Source organism: Apteryx mantelli, chromosome 27, assembly GCF_036417845.1.
Source record: "Apteryx mantelli isolate bAptMan1 chromosome 27, bAptMan1.hap1, whole genome shotgun sequence".
NCBI classification, from domain to species: Eukaryota; Metazoa; Chordata; class Aves; order Apterygiformes; family Apterygidae; genus Apteryx; species Apteryx mantelli.
The window spans coordinates 4166260-4187356 of record NC_090004.1 but is presented as its reverse complement, the minus strand read 5'-3'; the positions used below and the strand labels follow the sequence as shown (position 1 = coordinate 4187356).

The following is a 21097-nucleotide window of genomic DNA, read 5'->3' as shown; positions in this document are numbered from 1 at the left end:
CGGAGCAAGGCGCTGGCCAGGGAGGAGAGCGCGCCCCGCTGCAAGGACAAGCAGGGCCGCCGGCGCCCTTGCAGCCGCCCGCCTGCTCCGCGCTGCCGCCGCCGCCGCCGCCACGTTGCAAAACGGAGATCCCGCTCTGCCGGCGATGTCCTTCGGAGACCGGGCAAAGAGCACCGCGCAGCGGAGCCGGCGGCGCCGTGGGGAGGAGAGCGGTGCGGTCGAAGGGGGCCGGAGGAGCCAGGGGTCGCGCAGCTTCGCGCACTCTCGGCAGGTTTCGCCTTCGTGCAAAAACTCCCCGACTGCACCCAAATCCCCCGCAAAAGCCTCCGGTCTGCTCGGCGGCGGGGGCGAGAGCCCAGCCGGGAGCGGGCCGAGCAGCAGCCGCAGTGCCTGCGTGCAGGAGGCCAGCAGCACTTCCACGAAGATATTTTCTTCCATTGGCTGCAGTTCGGGGCTGCCAAAAGCCAAAACAAGAATGGAAACATCCCATTTTTCTGGCAAAAATTCAACAAAGGGGTGTTTTTTTTCCCTTTTTTTCCTTTTTTTTTTTTGTGTGTTTTTGGTTAAGAACGGAAATTCCCTGCCATCAAAACATGACGAAACCCTAAACCAAAACACAGCTTGGAGCAAAACCTTCTGCTGATTCTCCGGGGATGCCGCGGGGGGCAGGTCCCAGGGCTGGGATTTCGCCCGGGGCCCGGTGCTACGGCCGTGCCGGGGTCCCGGCTTCCCAGGCACGTGCTGGGCGAGGGGATATCGGGCCTCCGGGATTTCTCTCCGTGCGTCCCCGGCACGACGCTACCGCTTCCCACCTCCTGCGTCACACTGCACGTCCAGCCGGGGCCGGGAGGTCTTTGCAAGCGTGCTCCGGCTGTGTCCGCAGACCCGGCTGCTGGCAGCGGGGTTTTGCGTGGGGAAGGCGGCCTCGGCACCCCTCGGCGGGCTCTGCCGGGCGCCGCCAGCACCCGGTCCCGGCGCAGGGTGCCGGCAGGGACGGTGGCACCGATGGGCCGGGGCAGCTCCGCGCTGCCGGTTCGTGGGATGCCGCGAGAGGTGCATTTAGCAGCTAATACCATCACACGGCTCCGCTGCAGCACAGCGTTTCTGCGGCCGACGGAAAATTTGAGGAAGGGGCAAGGACCCGGTTTCTCACTATCCTGAGCTCCCTGCGGGTCCCAGAAACCTTTTGGCAAAAGCAGCTGCCGGGAAACTGCTTGTCCATCACCTCCCAGGGAGGCTGGAGCTGGAAGAGCCCCAGCAATCGCCCCTGCTCAGACCCCCCCCCCACACACTCCGTGCCCCCGGCGTTTGCCCCGGCCCTGCCCGCTCCCGGCCTGGCCAGCTCGGCTTTGAAGCAGATGTTTGGGCCGGCGGATGAAACGGCTCCTGCCGCCCGAGTCCCCGCCACGGCTCGCTCCTGCTCCCGTTCCGCAGGCTGCATCCAGACACGCAGGCTGAATAAGCCTCCGCCTTTGTCCGGCTCCCCCCACCGCGCTTCCCCTTATCGAGCCGAGCCGCCTCGCCGAGAGCACGAGGCGGCGGGGAGGACGGCAGCCGGGCAGCGAGTGAGACCGTGCCCGCGCCTCCCGGCGCCGTCAACTCCTCTCCTGCTCCGCGCCCGCTCTGGCTGCAAAGCGCCGGGGCCACCCTTGCATCTCCGAAGCGCTGCCCTCCCCTCCGTCCATGCATATCCCCCCCACACTCCCCAAAACCGGGGTCACGCCGCCCTCCGAGCCGCCCGGGGGAGGCCGGGGCGGTGCTGCGCCAAGCCGGGGCGATGCAGCTCGCTCCTCTTCCTCCGGCACCCCCTGCGCCCCGAGCACCCCCGGAGGGGCTCAGCCCCCGGCTCGGGCCGGCCACGGGGACGCGCTGCCCCGGCTCTTGCCCCGCGCGTCCTCGGGGGCAGAGCGGAGCCCGGCTATCTGTCTGCAACGCTCGGCGCGCGGCAATTAACCTAGAGAGAGCAGCCGCGGCTCCTGCCAAGAACCACATTAGGTGTGTGGCAGCGTCTAGACATGCGAGAGACCAGAGGCCTCGAGCTGCAGGAAGGCGGCTACGTCCCTGCCTCCCCCCCGGCCCGGCTCCTGCCTCCGCACACGGCTTATCTGCCTGCTCGCCGCAAGCCGGCTGCTCCCGCGGCCGCTTTCCCGGCCGCGCTGCGCCCGGCGGGTCCGTTGGCGACGGGAGGTGCAAGGCTCCGCTCGAAGCAGCTCCACGCCGGGCTTTTAAACCATTGCTCTGCCCCCCGCCAGGCGCCGAAGCAGGCTGTGGGGGCCCCAAAAGACCCCCCTGGTGCAAACGTCCCTGCTGTTCCTGCACGTTGCCCAATGCAAGGGATGAGGCCAACCTCAGCGCCGGGAGGGGGAAAAGGGGAGAGGGGGGCGATGCACGGCGCGCTGCAAAGACGCGCCACCCGTCCCAGCGTGGAAAAAAAGCCTGCGGGAGCAGGGGAACGACCCACGCAAAAGCCCGGCTCGCGTCACCCAAGGAGCCGAGCACGGAGCCGGGAAGGGAGAAGGTGGTTCCTGCCTCCCGCACCCGGACGGCTCGGCCGCGCAGCCCTGGTGCCGGCAGCCCATCTGGCTGCGCTGGGCGCCGCAGAGGCGGGTGGGCACGGCGGGGCGACGGGCCCCCTCCGCGGGTCCCCCCCTTGCCCTCGCACCCGCGACACCCCCTGCTCTCCCCGCCCGGGTACCGGTGGCGGCGGCTGCAGGATGCTCGGGAGAAGAGATTTTCCCGACGTTAATTAATTAAAATAAACAGCAAATTAAATACAGCAGAATTAAAATAGCTCCGGAAATTAATTTTCAACAAAACCCACCTGGAAAGGCTGGATATTTAAAGAATTAATGGGGCCCTCTGAGACCGTAAAGAACCGCCGAGCTCCCAGCATCCACCAGCCCCCTCCGAGCCCCCCCGGGGTCCCAGGGGAGTCAGGAAGGGACCTCGACGGGAGGCGGCGCCCGCTCGCTTGTGCCCCCGCCGGCCACCCCCTCGGAGCCCAAAATGCGCCCCCTTTCCTCGCTCCGCCCTACGTGCCCACACGAGGGAGAGGAGGGACGCGGACGAAGCCGAGCTCCCGGCCGAGCCCGCCGAGGCTTTCCCGGCGAAGCGGGCTCCCGCCGGCCGTGCCGCGAGGACGTGCCCGCGGTGCCGGGGCGCACCTCGGCCTCCCGGAAAGCGGCTCCCCACGCTTAATCCCCACGGCCGAGGCGGGATTAACGTGCAAACAGGGCCGGCTCTCCGGGCAAAGCTCCTTACCGGGCGCGACGGAGAGCTGGCGGGGCTCCCGAGGGCAGCGGCCGGGGCGAGGCGCGAGGGAGCATCCCCGTGCTGAGCACTGGCGAAACTCGGCGCGAGGCAGCCGGGCCGGGGAGCGCTGAGTCAGCAGCTGCGGGAAGTCCCGGCCGGCGGCGGCAAGGCCACCTGCAGGAAAGCGCCCGGCTTGCACACCGCCTCCCACGGCCCCGCCGGCCGCGAGCGCTTCCTCTCGCCGCGCACGGGCGGCTGCGCGCACAGGCGACACGTCAGAAGAGCGCAGGCGAGCCCAGAAGCGCAGGAAGGAAACGGAGAAAGCGAGAAGAGGCCGGCAGGTGGGGAGCGAGAGGGCGCCGGGTCCTTTCTCGCCACCCCCCCCCCCCCCGCCGAGGCCGGGGCACCCTCGGGTGCTGGGCGTCCCGATGCCGCTCGCTCGGCACGGCGCGGCACGGCGAAGCTGCGGCGGTGCGGCCGGGAGAAGGAGTTTGCAGGCCGTGGGTGACCTGGGGAAACTGAGGCACGGCACCGCGCGAGGCGGCCGACCCGCCGAACGAGGGGCCCTTCGCGGAGGGAAACGCTCCCCCCGTGCCACCACCACCGCCGCGAGGACACCAGCTCCCCGGCCGCCTCCCGCCCCACCCTGTTCCTGCAGGAACCCAGGAGTCTGGGCTCCGGGAACGCCGCCAAAGCCTCCCCTCCCGCCCGCGCCTCCCGCCTCCCGCCGTGGCCCCCGGGCGGGCTCGCCGTCCCAGCTGCCCCGTGGTCCCAGCTTGGAGCGCTCCGGGCCTCCCTCCGGCAGCGCGCACCTTCCCGCGGCATCGGGGCGCCCTGGCAGCGCCCGGCCAAATTTCCCCTTCGTTTGACAGCGCTACCACCGGGCAGAGGTGGAGGGCGATGGGAAGGGGCGGGGATTTCGTTTATCATTATTATTATTATTAATTATTATTACTATTTTTTTTTGGCCTGCAGGAGACAAAGGCAGCCGGGCTGCGGGCAGCTTTCCGGAGCGGCTTTCCGGGGCGGCTCGGGGGGCTCCGGGCGGGCACTTTGCTCCGCACGCAGATGGCTGTTTCGACTCAGTCGAGCGCTTGACCTAAATCTCCTCCTGATCCACGGGAGCTGCAGTCCCCGAGCAGCACAGCTCAAGGCGAGGGGAGGAGGAGGAGGAGGAGGAGGAGGAGGAGGGAGGAAGAGGAGGAGGGGGGGGGGAGCGGGGCCAGCTGCGGACCGGCAGGGAGGGTCGTGCTCGGAGGCGCGGGAAGCGGGGGGCAGAAAACTCCCACGCTCCCCCCCCCCGCGCGCGCCCGGGCTGCCGCTGAACGCGGGGCACCACCGCGGCGCCCTCGACGCCCCGGCAGACCACTTCCTCGCCCGGGGGCCTCGCGGAGGAAGCGCCAACGGCTCGAAAGTTTCGCCTGTGACTCAGCCGCCGGCTGGGGTGGCCGCGGGACCCCGGGCGCCCGGGGCTGGGGGCGCCGGGGGATTTTTGGCTCCCCGGGCCAGGGCCGTCTGCGGCGCGCGGCGCTCCACCCACAGTGCCGGAGCAGCCCAAACCGGCTCCCAGCGACAGCAGAATGCTTTTAAAATCCCCTACGCGCGCGGCATGACTCACTCCAAAGCCAGTGCCCAAAACAAGCTCCGACACGGAGAGGAATGGAGACGGCAGAGATCCTGGGGGCGGGCAGGAGGGGATGGGGAGGGCCGGGGAGGCGAGGGGAGAAAAAGAGCGAGCGCGAGAAAGACAGAAGGAGGCAGAGAAAGAGAAGAGGCAGAAATAACAGCATCTGAAACTCTGCCTGCTGGAGGCTAATTGGTTCCGGCACAGCCTGGTTTGTTTGGCAATGTTTCCTCTAATCCTTCAGGCTCCGCGCTCCCGGCCCCGGAGACGCGAGGACATCGCTGCGTCCGCCTCCGCCGCCTGCCCAGCGGCGCCCGCGGGTGCCGCCGCCGGGCCGGGCTGCCCCGTCGCCGTCGCCATTGCCATCATCGCCGCCGGCACCGGCACCGGCAGCGCCTCTCCCCGCTCCGGCCCCGGGGGCTGCGGGTGCAGGCGGCCCCGGCGGCCGGGAGGAGCAGGGCGGGTGGCCGGGGAGGGGAGGGCAGCGGGGGCCGGCGGCCCGGCGCGGCCACGCCAGAGCACTAGCCAAGAGTCGGCAGCTTTGTTCCAGGTGCCGGCTCCCTTTTTTTCATTAGGCTAATGGGATGCGGATGCATTATTCCATTCCACATGCTGCTAATGAACCACTCAGGCCAGTGCATTTGCATTAATGTGCAAAGCGCCGGAGGAGGGTGGAGCGGCTGCATCTGGCCAAGTCTGACCTTCGCCGCGCAGCCCGGCCGCCGCGGAGCTGGGCCCCGGCGGCCCCCGGCGCCGCGCCGAGCTCCCGCGGCTCCGCGCGCACCCTTGATCTTCCCGGGACGGCTCCACCGCGCATTCCAGGACGCGGCATCCCGCCCGAGCCGCGGGGCCGGCGAACCCCCCGCCACCGTCGTGGCCAGGCCCTGCCCGCTGCCCTCGCCGTGGGGCGTGCGAGCGGCGCCGGGCGTTTTCCTCCGTTTTGGGGGGGGGATCGAGGCCCCCTCGGCCCCCACGGTTTTGCCGGGGCCGCGCGCAGCTCGGCTGCACCCTTCTTCGCCGTGCTGATGGCGACGGGGTGCCGGTGCCCGTGGCACGCTGGGGGGACGCCCAGCCCCGTCACCCCCACGAGCAGGGGGGGTTGGAGCATCCCCACTGCACCCCCCCCGCCGGGACCCACGGGAGAGGGGGGCGCAGGGGAAAAGCCCTCGCCCCGACTCCTGCGGGGATGGGAGGCGGCGCGCTGTGGCACCGGAGATGCGCCCGGGTCCCCTTCCCGCGGACCCAGCGCCGGCGGGGAGCCGTCCCCCCCAAACCGCCCCCCCCCAGCCGCTGGCCCGCAGCGCCCGGCGCAGGCATCAGCAGAGCCCTCCGGTTGTTTGCTACAGCTGCCCGCTGCCTCCGTCCCCGGAGAGGTTTCGAAGGCGACTGCCCCAAGAAGAGGAATGCGCAGAGCCCCTCGCTCCGCCAGCCCGCCCCGGTCGGCGCGCCCCGCTTTCGCGTCGCTCCGAACCCCGTTTTTTTTTTTGCAGGGCCCTAGCGGGGAAGGGGGCGCCGGGGGGGCTCGTCCCGCCTGGGAGGGCGCTTTGCTCTTCGCGGGATTAGGCTCAGCTGAAACACCGGCGTCCTCGGGTGGCCGAGGGACCTCTAAGAGCGGGGACCACCCAGGGCCAGCCGGAGGGCCGGGGAGAGGCGCGAGGCTGCGCCCGTCGCCGCCTGCCCTTCGGGGCCGGCGGAGGGCACGGAGGGCTCTGCGGGAGGCCGCGGGCCCGGGGCGCGCGCGAGGCCCCGGCGCCCGGGCGCGTGCACGCGGCCGCCTGGGTTTGTCACAGCCCGGTGAGCAAGTTAATCTCGGGCTCCCTGACACGTGGAATAAAATCGCGATCCCGTAATGGAATTCATTCGTCTTCCTGTCCAGGCAGAGAACAACCCCGGCGCCGGCTGCCAGCGCCGCGGTGAGCCGGGCACAGTGCGCGGGGGACGCAGCCGGCCTCGACCCTCCTCTCCGCTCCGGCTGCGACGGCGCGGTGCTGCCGGGGGACACGCGCAGGACGGCCGTGCACTGCGCACCCAGCGCCGGCCGAAGCCCCCGGGGGCGCAACGCCCGGCGGGCGGCAGCTCCCTGCACCCGACGCGGGTTTGTCCCAGGCCAAACCGTGCCGGAGAGCGCGCGGGGCGAGCGGGGCGCCTCCGGCGGGGACGGGGCACAGCGGGACGGGGCGAAGGCCCTGGGCAGCAGCCGGCCGAGACCGCGGTTTGCCCCCGCAAGCCGGGACCCCGCCGCGCCGCCCCGGGCCTCGGTTTCCCCGCGGCACCAATGGCATCGCCTGGCGCTCCGGTCTCTGCCCCGGCTCAAAATGCACTTTGAACCGGTGTTAAGCAGCCCGTGCCCAGCTGTGCTGCGGGAGCAGATAACAGCGCCGCGCCGACCCCCTTTTTGGAGGCACCTGCACACATGCACGCTCTCCCGCGACCCTGCACGGGGGCTGCGCAAAGCCCCTTGCCCGGGTGCCCGGAGTCGTGGCTCGGCCCCGGCTGGCAGCGGGAAACGTGGCCCCGCGGCAGATCTGGGAGCCGGCCGGCAGGAGGAGGAGGAGGACGAGGAGGACGAGGAGGAGGAGGCGGCCGGCTCCTTCCCGGGCACACAAAGCCCCTTTCATAGGGGCCGAGTTTGGATTTCCTCCGCCAGCCGAGCACCTCGCTGCCTCCTGCCCTGCCAGCGCGGCGCGGCGCGGCGGGGAGAAATCTTGCGGTCGGCGCGGGGGGCTGCCAGGCAGGACGCCCGGGTCCCGTCCCCGCGGAGTGGGCAAGCGGCTCGCGCCTGCCGTGATGGCCCGTGGGCTCCCGTGCCATCCTGGCAGGCCATGAGCCGGCTGCCCCGCTCCGATGCCCAGTGGCAAGGGCAGGGCGAAGGTTTGGGGTCCGTCCGGGGTTTGGAAACTCCCGGGACACCCCGAAACCCTTCCGCGTGGCACGGGGCGGCTCCCTCCCTCGCCCCGGCCTCCGGCCCAATCCTCCCTGCGATTTTTCCCTCCTGTCAGCTTTTAATTATACTCCTAATAAAAGTCGCTCGCAGGAAAACGGGAGCTTTGTTGCTTAGGAGCTCATCTGCTCCTGCTGCTCCTTCCCCACTTTAAACCATAATCCTCAGCTGGGGACACTGCAATTAGCCACCGCGGAGATGGGCACCGTGTCACCGAGGATTAGGGCTTCCTCGGGCGGGGAGGGGGGGACGCAGCTGAGGAGCGATCGATGGCCCTGCCGGTGGCACGGCCGGCGCCGGGGGGAGGCGCGCCGGGGACGCCCGGGTCCCCCGCGGTCGGTCGGTCGGTCGCAGGGCGCAGAACTGCCCTGCAGGAAAAGCAGGTTTGGCAGGAGATTAAACTGTCCGGGCAGGGAAGGAAGGAGGCGAGCCGGCGACGAGCCCTCTCCCAAACCCCCCTCGCCGCCCGTCCCCCTGCGCCGCCCGCCCCGGGCTGCGGGGAGGGAAACCGAGGCACGGTGCAGCAGGCGCCCGCGGCGTGACGCCCTGCACCGGGCGCTAGCGGCAGCCGAGGGGTGATGGGGCCCTGGTGCCCCCGGCGCGGATCGGGGAAAGCCACAGGGAGAAGCAGGAGGATGCAGCTGTGCCAGGGGCCAACGGCAGCCGGATCCATACCCAGGCCGGGAAGATGGGGAGGGTCTCCCCACCCTTCCCGTGTGGGAGGGCGGCACGGAAAGCGGGTGCAACCGCGCCGGGGGGCTGAAAGCCCTGCAGGGCCATGCTCAAATCCCTGCGCGCCTCTCCACGGTCCAGGTTTGCGGGAGGGGGGGAAGATAACAATTTGGGGGGAAACTGAGGCAAGCAGCATCACACCCACGGACAGCACCCGTTGCCCCTCCACCCGCCCCACTCGCCGGCGGAGAGGGAAACGCAGGGGAAGGGATTTATTTTGCAGAGCCGCCGGCGAAAGCACAGAGGCTCCCGAGGCTAATCAGGTGCAAGCGGCAAGGCGGATGCGCCGGGAGGAATCAGGCGACTGCTGGCAGGCTGCTGGCAGGGAGCCTTGGCGCCGCGGCCCCGGCATCGGGGCTGGCAGGCAATGGGGCCACGAGGCCGGGGGGTAACCGGCGGGGCTCGGCCGCGGGCGCCGGCACCGCGCTCCCGGCACTGGGTGGGCACGACGGCTCTTGCACCCTCGTGCACCCTCGTGCACGCTTGTGCACCCTTGTGCACCTCATGCACGCTTGTGCACCTCGTGCACCCTCGTGCACCGGAGAGGGACGGCGCGGACAGTGCAGGCCTGGTGCAACCCGCTGCCTCGTTAAGCCTCCCCCGTTAAAGCCGCTGCCGTTCCCCCCTCGCCGAAAAGGTGCCTGCACGCAGCTCCCAGCTGCCCGCGCGCCAATCAAGCCTCTTCCCCGGGCCGGGGAGGAGCGAGCGGGCGCAGCGCTGAGCCCGAGCGCTCGTTAGCCGACGCTCATTAGCAGCCCTCCGGGAGGGAGGAAGGTACCCGGGGCACCTGCACTGGCGCCTCTAATGAGCCGCGCCGTCGCCGCGGGGCCTCCGGACGCCTGCAAGGGGCGCGGGGCCCACGCTGCCGCTGCACCCCGTGGCACGGCGGGGGCTGCCGGTGCCTGCTCCGGGTCGGAGGCCGGGATGGCCATGCTGGGGGACAGGGAGGGACACAGGGAGCGAGCAACCACGGGTGGTGGGGGGCCATGGCCGGGCTTTGCCTCCGCGCTGGCCCCGGATGCCTGGATTCCCGGGGCCAGGACTTTCCCAGCGCGGGCACCCCCCATGCCAGGGAGAGGGCCCAGGCGTCCTGCCCCCGGCACACCTCTCCCAGCCCCAACCTCGGCACCTAGGAGCGGTCTGCGTGCCGGGAACGGAGCCCGGGCACACACCTCCTGGTCCGGCTATTCCAGCACGGCCTCACGCAGCGCCCGGGGGGGGGGAGGGGAATCTAGGCATCTGGGTGGGGGAGATGCTCCCGCGGCACGGAAGGGCCCCAGGACACCTGGATCCCCGGGCGTCCCGGCCCCACGCGGGGCTCTCCCTCGTTAATGTTTACTCGGGTTCGTTAGCGCCGGCAGGTCGCCATGGTAACCTTGCAAGCTGCGCCTCGGCGCCACCGCCGCGGGGAGGGCTCCACGCATGGGGGCACCCCGGGACCCCCGGTGCATGGGGGCCGCGTGGGACCCCGGGGCGCTCGGTGGCCCCGACGGGGCCACCGAGCGCCCCGGGGTCCCACGCGGCCACCCGGTGCCGCAAGCTCCGGCGATGCTGGCGCGGCTCTGCCAAGCTGCCTGGGTGCTGCATTATTTATAAAACAGAGGAGCAAAGGGCTCAGCAGCAGCTGCCGGGCAGGATGCGGCCCCCCGGCTCGCTCCCCCGGGCTGCGTTTGCCCCGGCACACGGGTCCTTCCTTCGGCCTCCCCGCTCCGCGTCCCGCCGCCGGGCTCGCCCGCGGCTTTCGTTTTCCACGCCGGATTTTGCACGCGGGGCGCGAGGCGCCGGGGCCGGCCGCCCCCCCCCCCCCGCCCCAGCGTCGCCCCCCCCCGCGCTCTCACCGAGCTCTGCGCCGGCTGCGGCCGAGCCGGGCTGCCGAGAGGATTAATTCTGCATGACTGCCCGTCTCCGCGGGGGCATCGCAGCCCCTCAGGCCTGCAGCAATCTTGGAAATTCCTCCAGCCCAACTTAATTCCCTCTTCCCGCAGCGCCGGCGCATCTGCTGCAGTCAGGCGCGGAGCGAGGCGCCGGGCGAGGGGGAGCTGCCCGCGCCCCCATTCCGCGTCCAAATCCCAGCCCACCCCTTGCCCGGCGGCACGGGGGAGCGGGTCTCGGCGGTGCTGTGATGGGAATGGGGGAAACTGAGTCACGCTGGCCCAGGGGAGCCCCGGGGACGGGACGGGGAGCGGAGAGCGTTGCCTCCTAACCGGACCCTGCGCCCCCGCACGCGCGGAAACCCCCCGCTGCAGCCCCGGCCCCGCCATCTCGCAGCCCCCGGCACGGGCCAGACTCTGCGAAACCGGGAGGCTGACTCAAAAAGGGGGATTTGCAAATCCCTATGGATCGTCTCCCTTTGGGGAGCTGCTTCACGCTGCCTTCCTTGCACTGCATGCCGCCCCCTCCCCGGTGCCCTCGCGCGAGCCCCCGCCGCCGCCCGGAGCGGGCACGCGCCCGCGCACGCGTCCAGACCCGGCACCGCGAGCCGCCGGCGGAGACGTCGCCAAACACGAGCAAACCGAAATGCAACTGGGCGCCGGGTCGCTCGCTCCGGACCTCGCAGCCCCGCGCCGAGCCCCCGCCGTGCACCGCGCCGGAGCGGCGCTCCGGGGGCTCCGGCGAGGATTGCAACCCAGGGCCGACGCTAACCTGCCGGCGCGGCGAGAGGCCGCAGCAGGCGCCACCGCCGAGCCCGGGAGACTCATCGCTCTCCCTCCTTCCCCTGCAACTTGCACCATTTGCCTGGCAGCCAGGAGGAAGGAGTGGAGCTAAGCCCATCCCAGCTGCTAGCGGAGCTGTGGATACATGCATTTAAATCACTTATATCTTTACTTTCTCCTGCGCTGGCTGTGAGATGGGCTTTTTTTGCATGCGTAATTAGGGGGTGGAACAGATGGCGGAGGGTTCGTTTAAAGTAATGCATCCATTAAAATAACCTTCGCTGTCGGGGACTGCGCTCCGACAGGGGCCTGCTTCACCGGGGGCGGATGGGGAGGGGAGAGCTTTGTTCGGCTGCGAGGGATCGGACTTTGGGAAGGCGGCCCGGTGCCGGCGAGCCGAAGCCCTCGGCGAGGGCCCGCCGGGAGCTGGCGTCGCGGCATTGCCCTGGCTCGGTGGCACGGGTGCCGGCTGTGGGACGAGGCGGGAGAAGGCACCGCTGCAGGACTCCCACGGAGCCCGACCGGGGCGGCAGGGCCGGGTGCGGGAAGGGGAGCCGAGGCCGAGCCGGGGCCGAGCCAGGGCCGAGCCGGACCTCTCCGGGGCTCGGTTTCCATAGCAATGCGCTGGCCATCTCGCGGCGGGCAGGGAAAAGCCCGGCCGGGGCTCGGCCGGCGGGTGAGCTGTGCCAGGGTCCGGGCTGCCTCCGGCAGCTCCCCGCCAGGCTGGGTCCCAAGAAGACGCGCGGAGCCCGGCTCGCCCCGGGGCAGCGAGCGGAGACACCAGCGGGGCGCTCCGGCATCCCACCCGGGACACGGGACCTTGGGTGCCGGCGGGTGCCGGCAGCTGCCCCACGCGGGGACCGGGGTGGCCCCGCACGCCTGCAGCCCCCCGCGCCGCCGCTGCCGCCCGCCTCCGCCGTTTCGGGCCTGGCTCCCGGGAAAGGCAGGCGGCTTTGTTCGGGAGTCGGAGCGGAGCCGGCCAGGGAAAGCGTGAGCGCCCTGCCAGCTCTGGTGTTTCACTGCCGAGGAATGCCGGGGAGGGGAGGGGAGCCGGGCGGCCGCAGGGTGCTCCGCGCAGGGGCACCGGGGAGGAAGACGAGGGCGCGGGGATGAAGGCGAGGGGGGTCCGGGCGCGGGTGAGCTGAGCTCCCGGGCTGTGCAAAGGTGCCGGATGGCCGTCAGCGTGCCCACTGCCCAGCTGGCACCGCATGCCCACGGGGAGACCCCCCCCCCGTGGGTGCCCCCCGAATTGGGGGGCTGCTGGGGCCGGGGGCAGAGCGCGCGCGGGCTGCCAGCACCCGCCTCGCCGCGGGGTCAGGGCCGGGGAAGGGCGAGAGCAGCCGCCAGCCCCCAAAGCCACCGGGGCGCGTTCACATATTTCGTGTGCGCTTGCTAAGGTGCTTCTGCCGCCTTTAGGGCATCGCCGCGGCTGAAGCATCCGAGAGGAGCCGAGGTGGGAACGGGGGGATGGGGAGGGAACAGCAGGGCTGCAAACAGCGCGGGGGGGGGGGGGGTCTCCTTGCCAGACGGCAAAGGGACGACGGCAGCCGGGCCGCCCCGTCCCCTCGCCCGGGTGCCCGAGGTCTGCCCGGCGCCCGCGGGACGAGGCGAGCCCGCTGCCCGCCGCCCTGCAGCCCGCACGACGCTCGCTCCTCTCCCGCCGCCCCCCGGGATGCAGCCCGCGCGCTGGCCGGCGGCTCCCCCCCCCTCCCGGCCTCATCCCGTTCCTCTTCCCGCCTCACCTGCGATTATCCCCCGCGGCTGCCCTCCCCTCCGCCACCGCTCCTGGCCTGTCCCCCCTCCCCGGAGCCACTGAGGACCGAGCTGCTCCGGGGCTCTTCCCGCTACCTGTCACCCTGCCAGCGCCGGGACCCCGCCGGGAAAACCGGCCCCAGAAACCATCCGGCTTCCCCACATCCGAGCCGGCTTCCCGACCTCTGCCCAAGGCAGCGGGCCCGGGGGGGGGGGGCGCCGGGTCCGGCCCCCGGCTCGCCACGAACAAAAGCTCCTTGTTCCAGCCCCGGCTCCGTCCTATTCTCCGGGGCTGCAAACACCTCCCTGGTTAATCCGCTGTCCACTCTCACCTCTAGGTTTCTCTCGCTGTTTCCCAGCTCCCTCCTGACAAATCCCCGTTCCCGCTTGCTTCTCCTCCCCGCGGGTCCATATTAAGCTACATTCTCCTTTCAGCTGGGTGGAAAACAGCAGTAATAACCATGTGGAGAGAGCCGTGCCCCCCACCTCCACTTCCCTCCCACTTTGGGGTTCAAATTTCATTTCAGCAAAAAAGCTTCCCCCGCCTCCAATTTCTTCCCCCAAACCGAGTCGCTGTCGTCTTGTCTGATCTCGGCAGGGGCCGTATGGATTCGCAGCTCCTCCTGATTCAGGATCTGCTGCCAATCTGGACCTCGCAAACTGGTTCTCACACAGCTCCCGCCCAGCGCCTCCCTCCAAGCATTTATTGTCCCTCCTCAGCCACTGAGCCCCAGCCCGCTCCCACGCCGCCGGGCCGCCGGGGCCGCCGGGCCGCCCGCTCGGGCCGCCCAGGTGCGCTGCCCTTCCTCCCCTCCGCTCCTCCGGCGAGCCCGTCCCAAACAAAGCCATCGAGTTTGTCGGGCGAGATTTATTCCCAGCAAATTCCCGGGGGCCAGCTGGGCCGGCAGCTGGAGGAGAGCGGCACGGCCCCGCCGACTTCCACTGGAGCAGCCTCCCTCTCCGGCAGCTGAAGATCTCATCTCCCTCGCCCGAGGCGCTCCGTCCTCCTCCAGATTATTTTAGGCCCAGGTTTTTGCGAGGAATTTGCAGGCGCCGAGCCCAAATGGATGCGCTGAAGTCAGCGGGAGGCGAGGAGCGTGCGCGAGGCTCGGGGCCTCGGGGGCGGCTGCGTGCCGGAGGGATGCGGCTTCCCTCCGCCCGCAGCTCGCTCAGCCGCGCGGAGGGCAGAGGTTGGGGCCGGCGGATGCCAGAGCTGCGCGCTCTCCCTCCAAGAGGATCGATACCACGGCGCATGTGTCCGTCCCCCCCCCCGGCTCCCTGCACCTTGCCACGTGAGCCCCCGCATTGGCGTTGGTCCCCGGCCCCGGTGCATGCCGATCCCGTGGCGCCGGGCGGCCACGCACCTCCCGGTCCCGGGATTCGGCCCCGCCGGCACGCGAACCTCCGGCGTGCTCCAACAGGTGAGCCCCCGGGGCTGCGGCCCGTGCCCCCCCGGGGGCAGCCGCTTTGCCAGCCCGCTCCTCCCAGCACGGCCCTCCCCTCCTTCCCGCCGGATCCGGCGGCGACAGGGAGGGGAAGGGGGGGGGGTGGCGGATTTAATGAGATCCCCGGAGGCGTCGCTCCGCACCCCCCTCCCCTCCCGCGCCGGGGAACCGCGGCTCTGAAACACAACCCTCGGTGGCAGGGCTGGAAAAAAAACACAGGGCACATTGCTCTCCCCCCGCCGCCGCCGCCGCCGCCGCCGCCGCCGCCACCTCCCCGAGCTTTTTCGCTCTCCTGCCGATGCCAAAGAGCCAGCCGGGCTCTTGTGCTTTCACTCGCAGCTGCAGCTGCCGATTTTCGCTGCAAGCCCTTGTGCCTAGAAGGCCCAGCGCGAGGGATTCTGGGACGCGGTGATTGAAGACAGCACCAGCGCGGAGACCATTGCTCAGACTTTCCCTGTCTGTCGCCCCAACGCTCAACCCACAGAGAGGAAAAAAAAAAAAAAAAGAAAAAAAAAGAGCGAGCGAGAGAGAGAGAGAAACGGACTCGCACTCTCCCCTTCCCACCCACGCAGAGCTGCGTGCTTTGCTGCTCCGGCACGGCTCGGGCGGGCGCGAGCCTTCGCCCAGGGCGCCCGGCCCCTGGAGCGGCCCGGCTCCCCGCGGCTGGCTCTTCTCCTCCGTGTGGCCTTGGCCCTGGTGAACTCCGGGCTGCTTCGCTTTACGATGGCAAATTACGCCGCGAGCGCGTCAGGTCCCTTTGCGCCACGGCGCCCCTAATGCATCACGTTAAAAACTCACAGCGGGCACCGTAAAGGCGTCGCATTTGTTTCCCCTCCACGTTATTATTTCTCTTTCCAAACAGCGACGCGGCTTTCGAGCCACCTTTTACGGCAGAAGATAAATACCGGCGCCCGCATCCGTGCGGAGGGAGGTAACGCCACGGCGGAGCACGTGTTCCGGGGGAAGCAACGCTCCGTGCAATGCACCACCGCGCGGCAGGATCCCAGTGCGAGGCCCCGGCACGAGCCTGGAGCGGGGCACGGTGTCGTCCCGGCCCATTGGGAACGCGGCCGATTAACGCACGCACACATGCGCGAGCTGCCGCACGCCGAGCTCGGCGGCGTCACGGCGCATGGGGACCGCCGAGCCTTCCGGGGCCGTGGCCCAGCAGCAGGTCCGCGCCAGGCACCGCGCCGGGGAACGCATTCCCGGTGGGCCGCACCCTGCCGGCTCCGGGAGAGCGCTCGCAAACTCATCACATGTCGGGAAGGAGTTTTCCTTGCCGTCCTGCACAAATGTCACCGCATCCCCTATGCGAGCCAAAGCCGGCGGCACCCCCAGGCCCGTCCCCGGAGCCCCGCGCGTCCAACACCTGCCCCCGACGCGCGCACGGGGCCGAGGGGCTGCTCGGTGCATCTTGCACCCCCCACCCCAGCAAAGCAGGAATAAGTCCAACCTTGACGGACGCGCGGCGGAGCGGAATAAAGGGAGAACCGGAGATTTTCGCCCCGCTGTCTGTCCCTGCGCCGTGAGCCGGGGCAGCTCCGCAGCCGCCCGCGCTTTCCGCAGGGCGTTCGCAGCGCGAGAGCCTGCCCCTGGCCCCGCTCCCCCAGGACTGCGGCCGGCCCCAGCGGCGCATCCCAGCCCCGGAGCAAAGCGCCTGGCGGCCCGGGCGGGAGGGAGGGAGGGAGGGAGGACGGGGGGGGGGGTGGATCTCCACCGCGCAGCCAGAGCCACCGGCCGGCATCCAGCGAGCCGGCCCCACGGGGAGCACGGCTGCATCCAGGCAAAGCCCCCCCCGCTCCCCCCCCCCAAAACACGATCGCGTTACAAGCCCGGAAGTAGGAAACAGCCCTCCCCACCGCTGCCCTGTTTACCAAGAGCTGCTTCCAAGCACTCGGGAGAATAGCAGGAGCATTTCAAGGCCCTGTTTCCACTCGGCTGACACACACTATTTATAGCAGCCCACAATTCTCCCAGAGCTTTCCTCGGGATCTCAGCAGAAATAGCCTGCCCCGGGTCTCTGCTGCCTCCTCTAAGGAGGCCAGGGCAATGCCTCCCGCGAACCGGCCCCCCCTCCGGCTTCCTATAACCTTCCACGGCTTTCCATCGCTTCTCTGCCACCAGCCTCCGGCTCCCGGCGTGTCCTTGGCTACCCCGTCCCCGCCACGGTGCCAGCCCTTCCCCTCCGACGGGCAAGCCCTCTCCCCCCCCCCCCGCGCCCGCCTCGCCGTCTCCACCTCCTCCCGGATCAGCGTGGCAGCGCCGTTCCCAGCAGCGGAGCGGAGCGGAGTGGAGCGGCGGGCGCGCGGGGGCCTCGGCGGCCGCTCGCCGGCCAGCGCGGGCTCCGGCTGGGTACGAGGGGCGGCGGAAAGCGCGAGCCGGGGCAGCCGGGCGCAAAGCCACCTCCCGCCCTAAACTGCATTGGACTGCGGCGGAGCCACGGGGGACTCGCACCAGGGATGGAGTTGGCCTATTCAGGTTACAGAGACATGGCAGAGCGGAATTTGGCTCCGCGCCATCCCTTCTCCAGCCCCCCCCCCTCCTCCCCTCCCCACCACCACCACCACCCTCCTCTGCAAATTCCTGAGACCAGCAGGAGAGCCAGTGTAAGGGGACACCTGGGGGGGGGGAGGCCCGGGGGCCCCGATTCGGCAGCGCTCGGCCAGCACGCGCTGCCGAAAGCGTTCGGCAGGATCCGTGCCCGAGCCCTCGGGGCTCGCTTCTGCTCTCTATCACGCCAGGATAAATCTGGAGTGACTCCACCGCGCGCCGGGGTTCGCACCAGCACACAATGAGCTCAGACTGTGGCTTTTGGTCGCTGTTCTCACAGCAACGGGCCAAGTCGCTTTATGCACAAGGCCACCTGGTCGCGGCCGGGGCCAGTTCCTCCCACTGCAAATAAACAAGCAGCCACCGAGGCTCCTCCACCTGCCTCGGCCGTCGGGGCCTCCCTCGACGGGCAAATGCCTCCCCGGGGTTTTTAGGGGCTGCACGGGGGGGCTGGCGTTAGCCTAAGCGAGCAGGGCGACTCCAACCCATGCAAAAGCACCGGAGACTCCGACCTCCCCCCAATTCGAGCACGCCGTGCAAGCACCGAGGGGCAGAGCCCGGACGCCAAGGGGATTTAAATCAGCTGATCGATAAAAACAATTCGGGGAGGGAGCGGGGAGGGGGGGGGAGGCTGGAATAAAAGGGAAAGAAGTGCTGAACGCTCCGGCGAGCCCTGCGGAAGGCAAAGGCGCCCCAGCAGCGTCTCCAAAGTGGGCAAGTTGGCGGCGAGGGGTGGGCAGCGCCGGGGCGAACCCCGCGGGCAGGCGGCCGCGGCGCCCCCCCGCCCCGCCGCCTCCTGCAGCCCCCCCGCTGCCTTCCGGGGGTGGATGTGCCCTTGTCCCCCTCCCCCCCCCCCGGCTGGCAAAGCCTAATCCCCAAATTTTGTTGACATGTTTCCTTCCGACGGCTGCCTGCCTTCTAGTGGACAGAGCCGGGTCTGACAGCTGTCACTCAGCGCTTTCACATGGGGGGGGGAGCGGCTGGAGGAGGAGGAGGAGGAGGAGGAGGAGGAGGACGGGGGGGAGGAAGGTCGGGGGAGGCGGGAGAACTCTTCGCAAACCGCGGCCCTCCGCGCCCCGCGGCCGGGGGCAGCTCGGCTCGAGCGAAGCGGCGCCGCGGCCGCGCAGGTCCCGCCGCTGCGCGCGTCCCCCCCCCCCCTCCCCCCCTCCCTCCGCGCGCCCCCCCGCCCGCCCCCGCCGCGGCCCCGCAGCACCGCCCCGAGCGCCGGGAAACTCCGGCAATTTGGGAACAACTCGCCGCGCAACTTCAGCGCGCCTGGCAAGGAGGCAGCAGGAGGAGGAGGCGGCGGCGGCGGCGGCGGCGGCGACCCCCCCCTCCACCACCACCACCACCACCGCCACCACCACGTCCCCGCACCGCGGCCGGCCGCACCGCGACCCCCCCCCAGCCCCAACCCCAACCCCAGCCCCAACCCCAACCCAAGCGCGGCCCCTCCCCGGCCCCAGCCCCGGGGGGGCGCCGCGGGCGCACAAAGGCGGCGCCGGGGCCCCGCGGGCGCTACTCACCCGCCGGCTGCTGCGCGCCGAGCCCCTCGGAGCCCGCCCGCTTGGGGAGGCTCCTGTCGTCCGGCGGGGCTGAGTCCTGGCCGCCAGCGAGAGTCACGGAGCCCTCGGCACCGCTCGCCACCTTCAACGAGAGCATTTCCAGCGCCTCCTGCTCACATTCTCCTCAGGCAACTCTGCTGGCCGCGGCTCCCCCTCCCTGCCAGCCCGCCCCCTCCGCCGTCCCCTGCCTCGCTCTTTCCTCTCGCTCTCTCCTTTTCCTCCTTCCCTCTCTCTCTCCCCCCCCCCGCCCCCCCCTTTTTTTTTTCCTCGCCTTGGAAACACACAAAAGGCAGCGGAGCGGGAGGCGGAGGGGAACCGACCTCCCCTCTGCGCCTCCGCCGCTCGCCGCCTGCGGAAAGCAAAGAAAGACACAGCGCAGAGCCCTGGCTTGCCGCTGCCTCCCCCCTTCCTCCTCCTTCCTCCTCCTCCTCCTCCTCCTCCTCCTCCCTCTCTTGCCTTCTGCCGCTCCCGGCTTTGTGGGGGCTGGGAAGGGGGAGCGGAGCCGGCGGCGCGGCGCGCCCTGCCCTCTCGGTGCGCGGCGCGGCGCGGCGGGGACCGCGGCTCCGCTTCGCTCCGCTGTCAGCGGCACGGCCAGCATCCGGCACCCCGGGGAGCCGCGCAGCGCCGCCGGGGCATGCCGGGCCTTGTAGTCCTTCCTCTGCCCCCTCCTTCCTCCCCCCCCGCCGCCGCCGCCGCCGCCAAACGCGCAGCCAGGCGGGGAGGTGCCCAAACGGGGCGCGCCCCCGTGCGCGGCGCGGGGTGGCGGCGGGGAGCGGCGCGGGGGGGGGGGGGGGGGGACGTGCTGGGGAGCGGCGGGTGGTTTGCACCCCCGGGATGTGTCGGTGTGTCCCCCCCGCCGCCCCCGCCCCCGCCGCTCCCCGCCCCGTCTCCCCGCCGAGGTCCCAGCGGGATGCGCGGGGCATTGCTGCCCTCTCCCGGGTTGCGCCCGCACTGCGCGCCCCGCCTGCCTCGCGCGCCCCCGCCGCTGCCCCGCCGCGGGGGGCACCCGGGGGGCGCAAGGGGGCCCCCACCCCCGGGGTGAACCCCCCCAACACCCCCAGGGTGCAGGGCGGGCAAGCCCCCCCTTCCCTCCCGCCGTCACCGTGCCCGGGGTGGCCTCCGCACCGCGCTCCCTTGGATTTTTGGCCGGTTACCCGCCTCAGCACCCACGCGTGGGAGCACCCTCACCCCCCCCCACTCCAGAAACCCACCCGGCTGCCCCCCCCTCCCTTTTATTATTATTATTTTTTTCCTGGCTGGGGCCTGGCGGCCCTGGAAACTTCCCTGCTGTTTGGTATCCAAGTAACGCCCTGCTCCTCCGAGATCCGGCGCTCCGGGGGGGAAGGCCACTTCGCAGGGCTCTTCTCCCGGCCGGCTCCCCGGCCGCTCGCGGGGCCGCGGGGAGGGAGGCAGTGGCCGGCGGCCGTCCCCGGCTCCTCGCGCGCCGTGGCCTCCCTCCTCACGGCTCCTCCACTCTCCCAAGCATCTCTCCGGCGCCTTCCCTGCAAGGCTCGCAAACCGTTCCGCCAATGTTAACGTTCCCGGGGCTGGTAGATACAATATAATTAAACTAGATAATACCACTGATGTTTGTTATGACATTGTGTTTTTGTGAGTGACGAGTGAAGGGTTAACTCCAGGGAATTGGGAATATTGCTTGGCTGCTAATAACACGTGAGTCATCGATGAAATAACACATGGGTGCAGGGAGAGACACGGCACCTGGCTTTATAGCAACCCTCCGCCTCGCACGCGTGTTGCAGGTTTGGTTTTGATGCGTGTTTCTGTATCAACAGGCAGCGAGGAGTAAATCCCGCTTTCCGGGTGCTGGGACATGCTGGAGGTCAGGCCGGTGAGCGCCTTGCAGCAGGAACCGCCGCCGGCCTTCACGTTACGCCGCGTTGCATCCGAAACGGGAGCAGCCGGCTCCGGACGTGACGGGATCTGTGCACCCGAGTGGGATCGGCAGGCTTGGATCGGGTACCGGAGGGACTCAGTGCTCCCAGACAAGGATCGGGACCCGTCTGCATCACTTCCAGACTCCTGGAAACTGTACAGAGAGGAGGCCTGCACTCCAGCCCGGTCAGCAGAGGAATCTGCACACGCAGACAGGATCGCTGCAATTGCTGTTGGCTGAGTGAGCAACTTTGCAGGCTTCCTCATCCCCTCGCCCTGAATGTCAGCTTTGAATTTTCTTGCTATTTTTAGGGACGGTTCAAAAATGACGAGGATCCCTCCGTTCTCGCCTTGCAGGGCTTTGCACCGTATGAATATTGCAAACCTATATATTGATGTGTCTGCCATGCGTGTGCGCGTGCACTGGGGGAGCAGGACGGAGGGAAGGGTCAGATGTCTTGCACGCACAGGGAGAAAAGGAGGTCGTACAGAAAACATTACACTGCAAGCAGGATGGGTTTAAATGTAAAAGATTTATTAATTTAATCCGAAGCATTAAAAGGTCATGTATTAATCAAAGAGATGCTTAAAAATGTCAAAGTCCTTTGTCAGGTTTGAAGTGCATCTCTATAGTTATCATAAAATATATATATCAGTCTGGCATGGAGCCCTTACCAGGACTA

At 69.8% G+C, this 21097-nt stretch overlaps 1 protein-coding gene across 2 annotated transcripts in view; it reads right to left on the bottom strand.

The window, feature by feature from the left end:
- AHDC1 (AT-hook DNA binding motif containing 1) overlaps positions 1-18643 on the bottom strand; it is a 49610-nt gene extending 30967 nt beyond the window's left edge. The window contains exon 1 of one of the 2 annotated variants that reach the window (XM_067311509.1): positions 18480-18643. In XM_067311509.1, the coding sequence (XP_067167610.1) occupies positions 18480-18615 (136 nt within the window). In that variant the 5' untranslated portion in view covers positions 18616-18643. Of the gene's footprint in view, positions 1-13287; positions 13305-18479 lie in introns of those variants that run through there. The other variant, XM_067311511.1, reaches the window with a different exon arrangement.
- Between the last annotated feature and the right edge of the window lie 2454 nt (positions 18644-21097).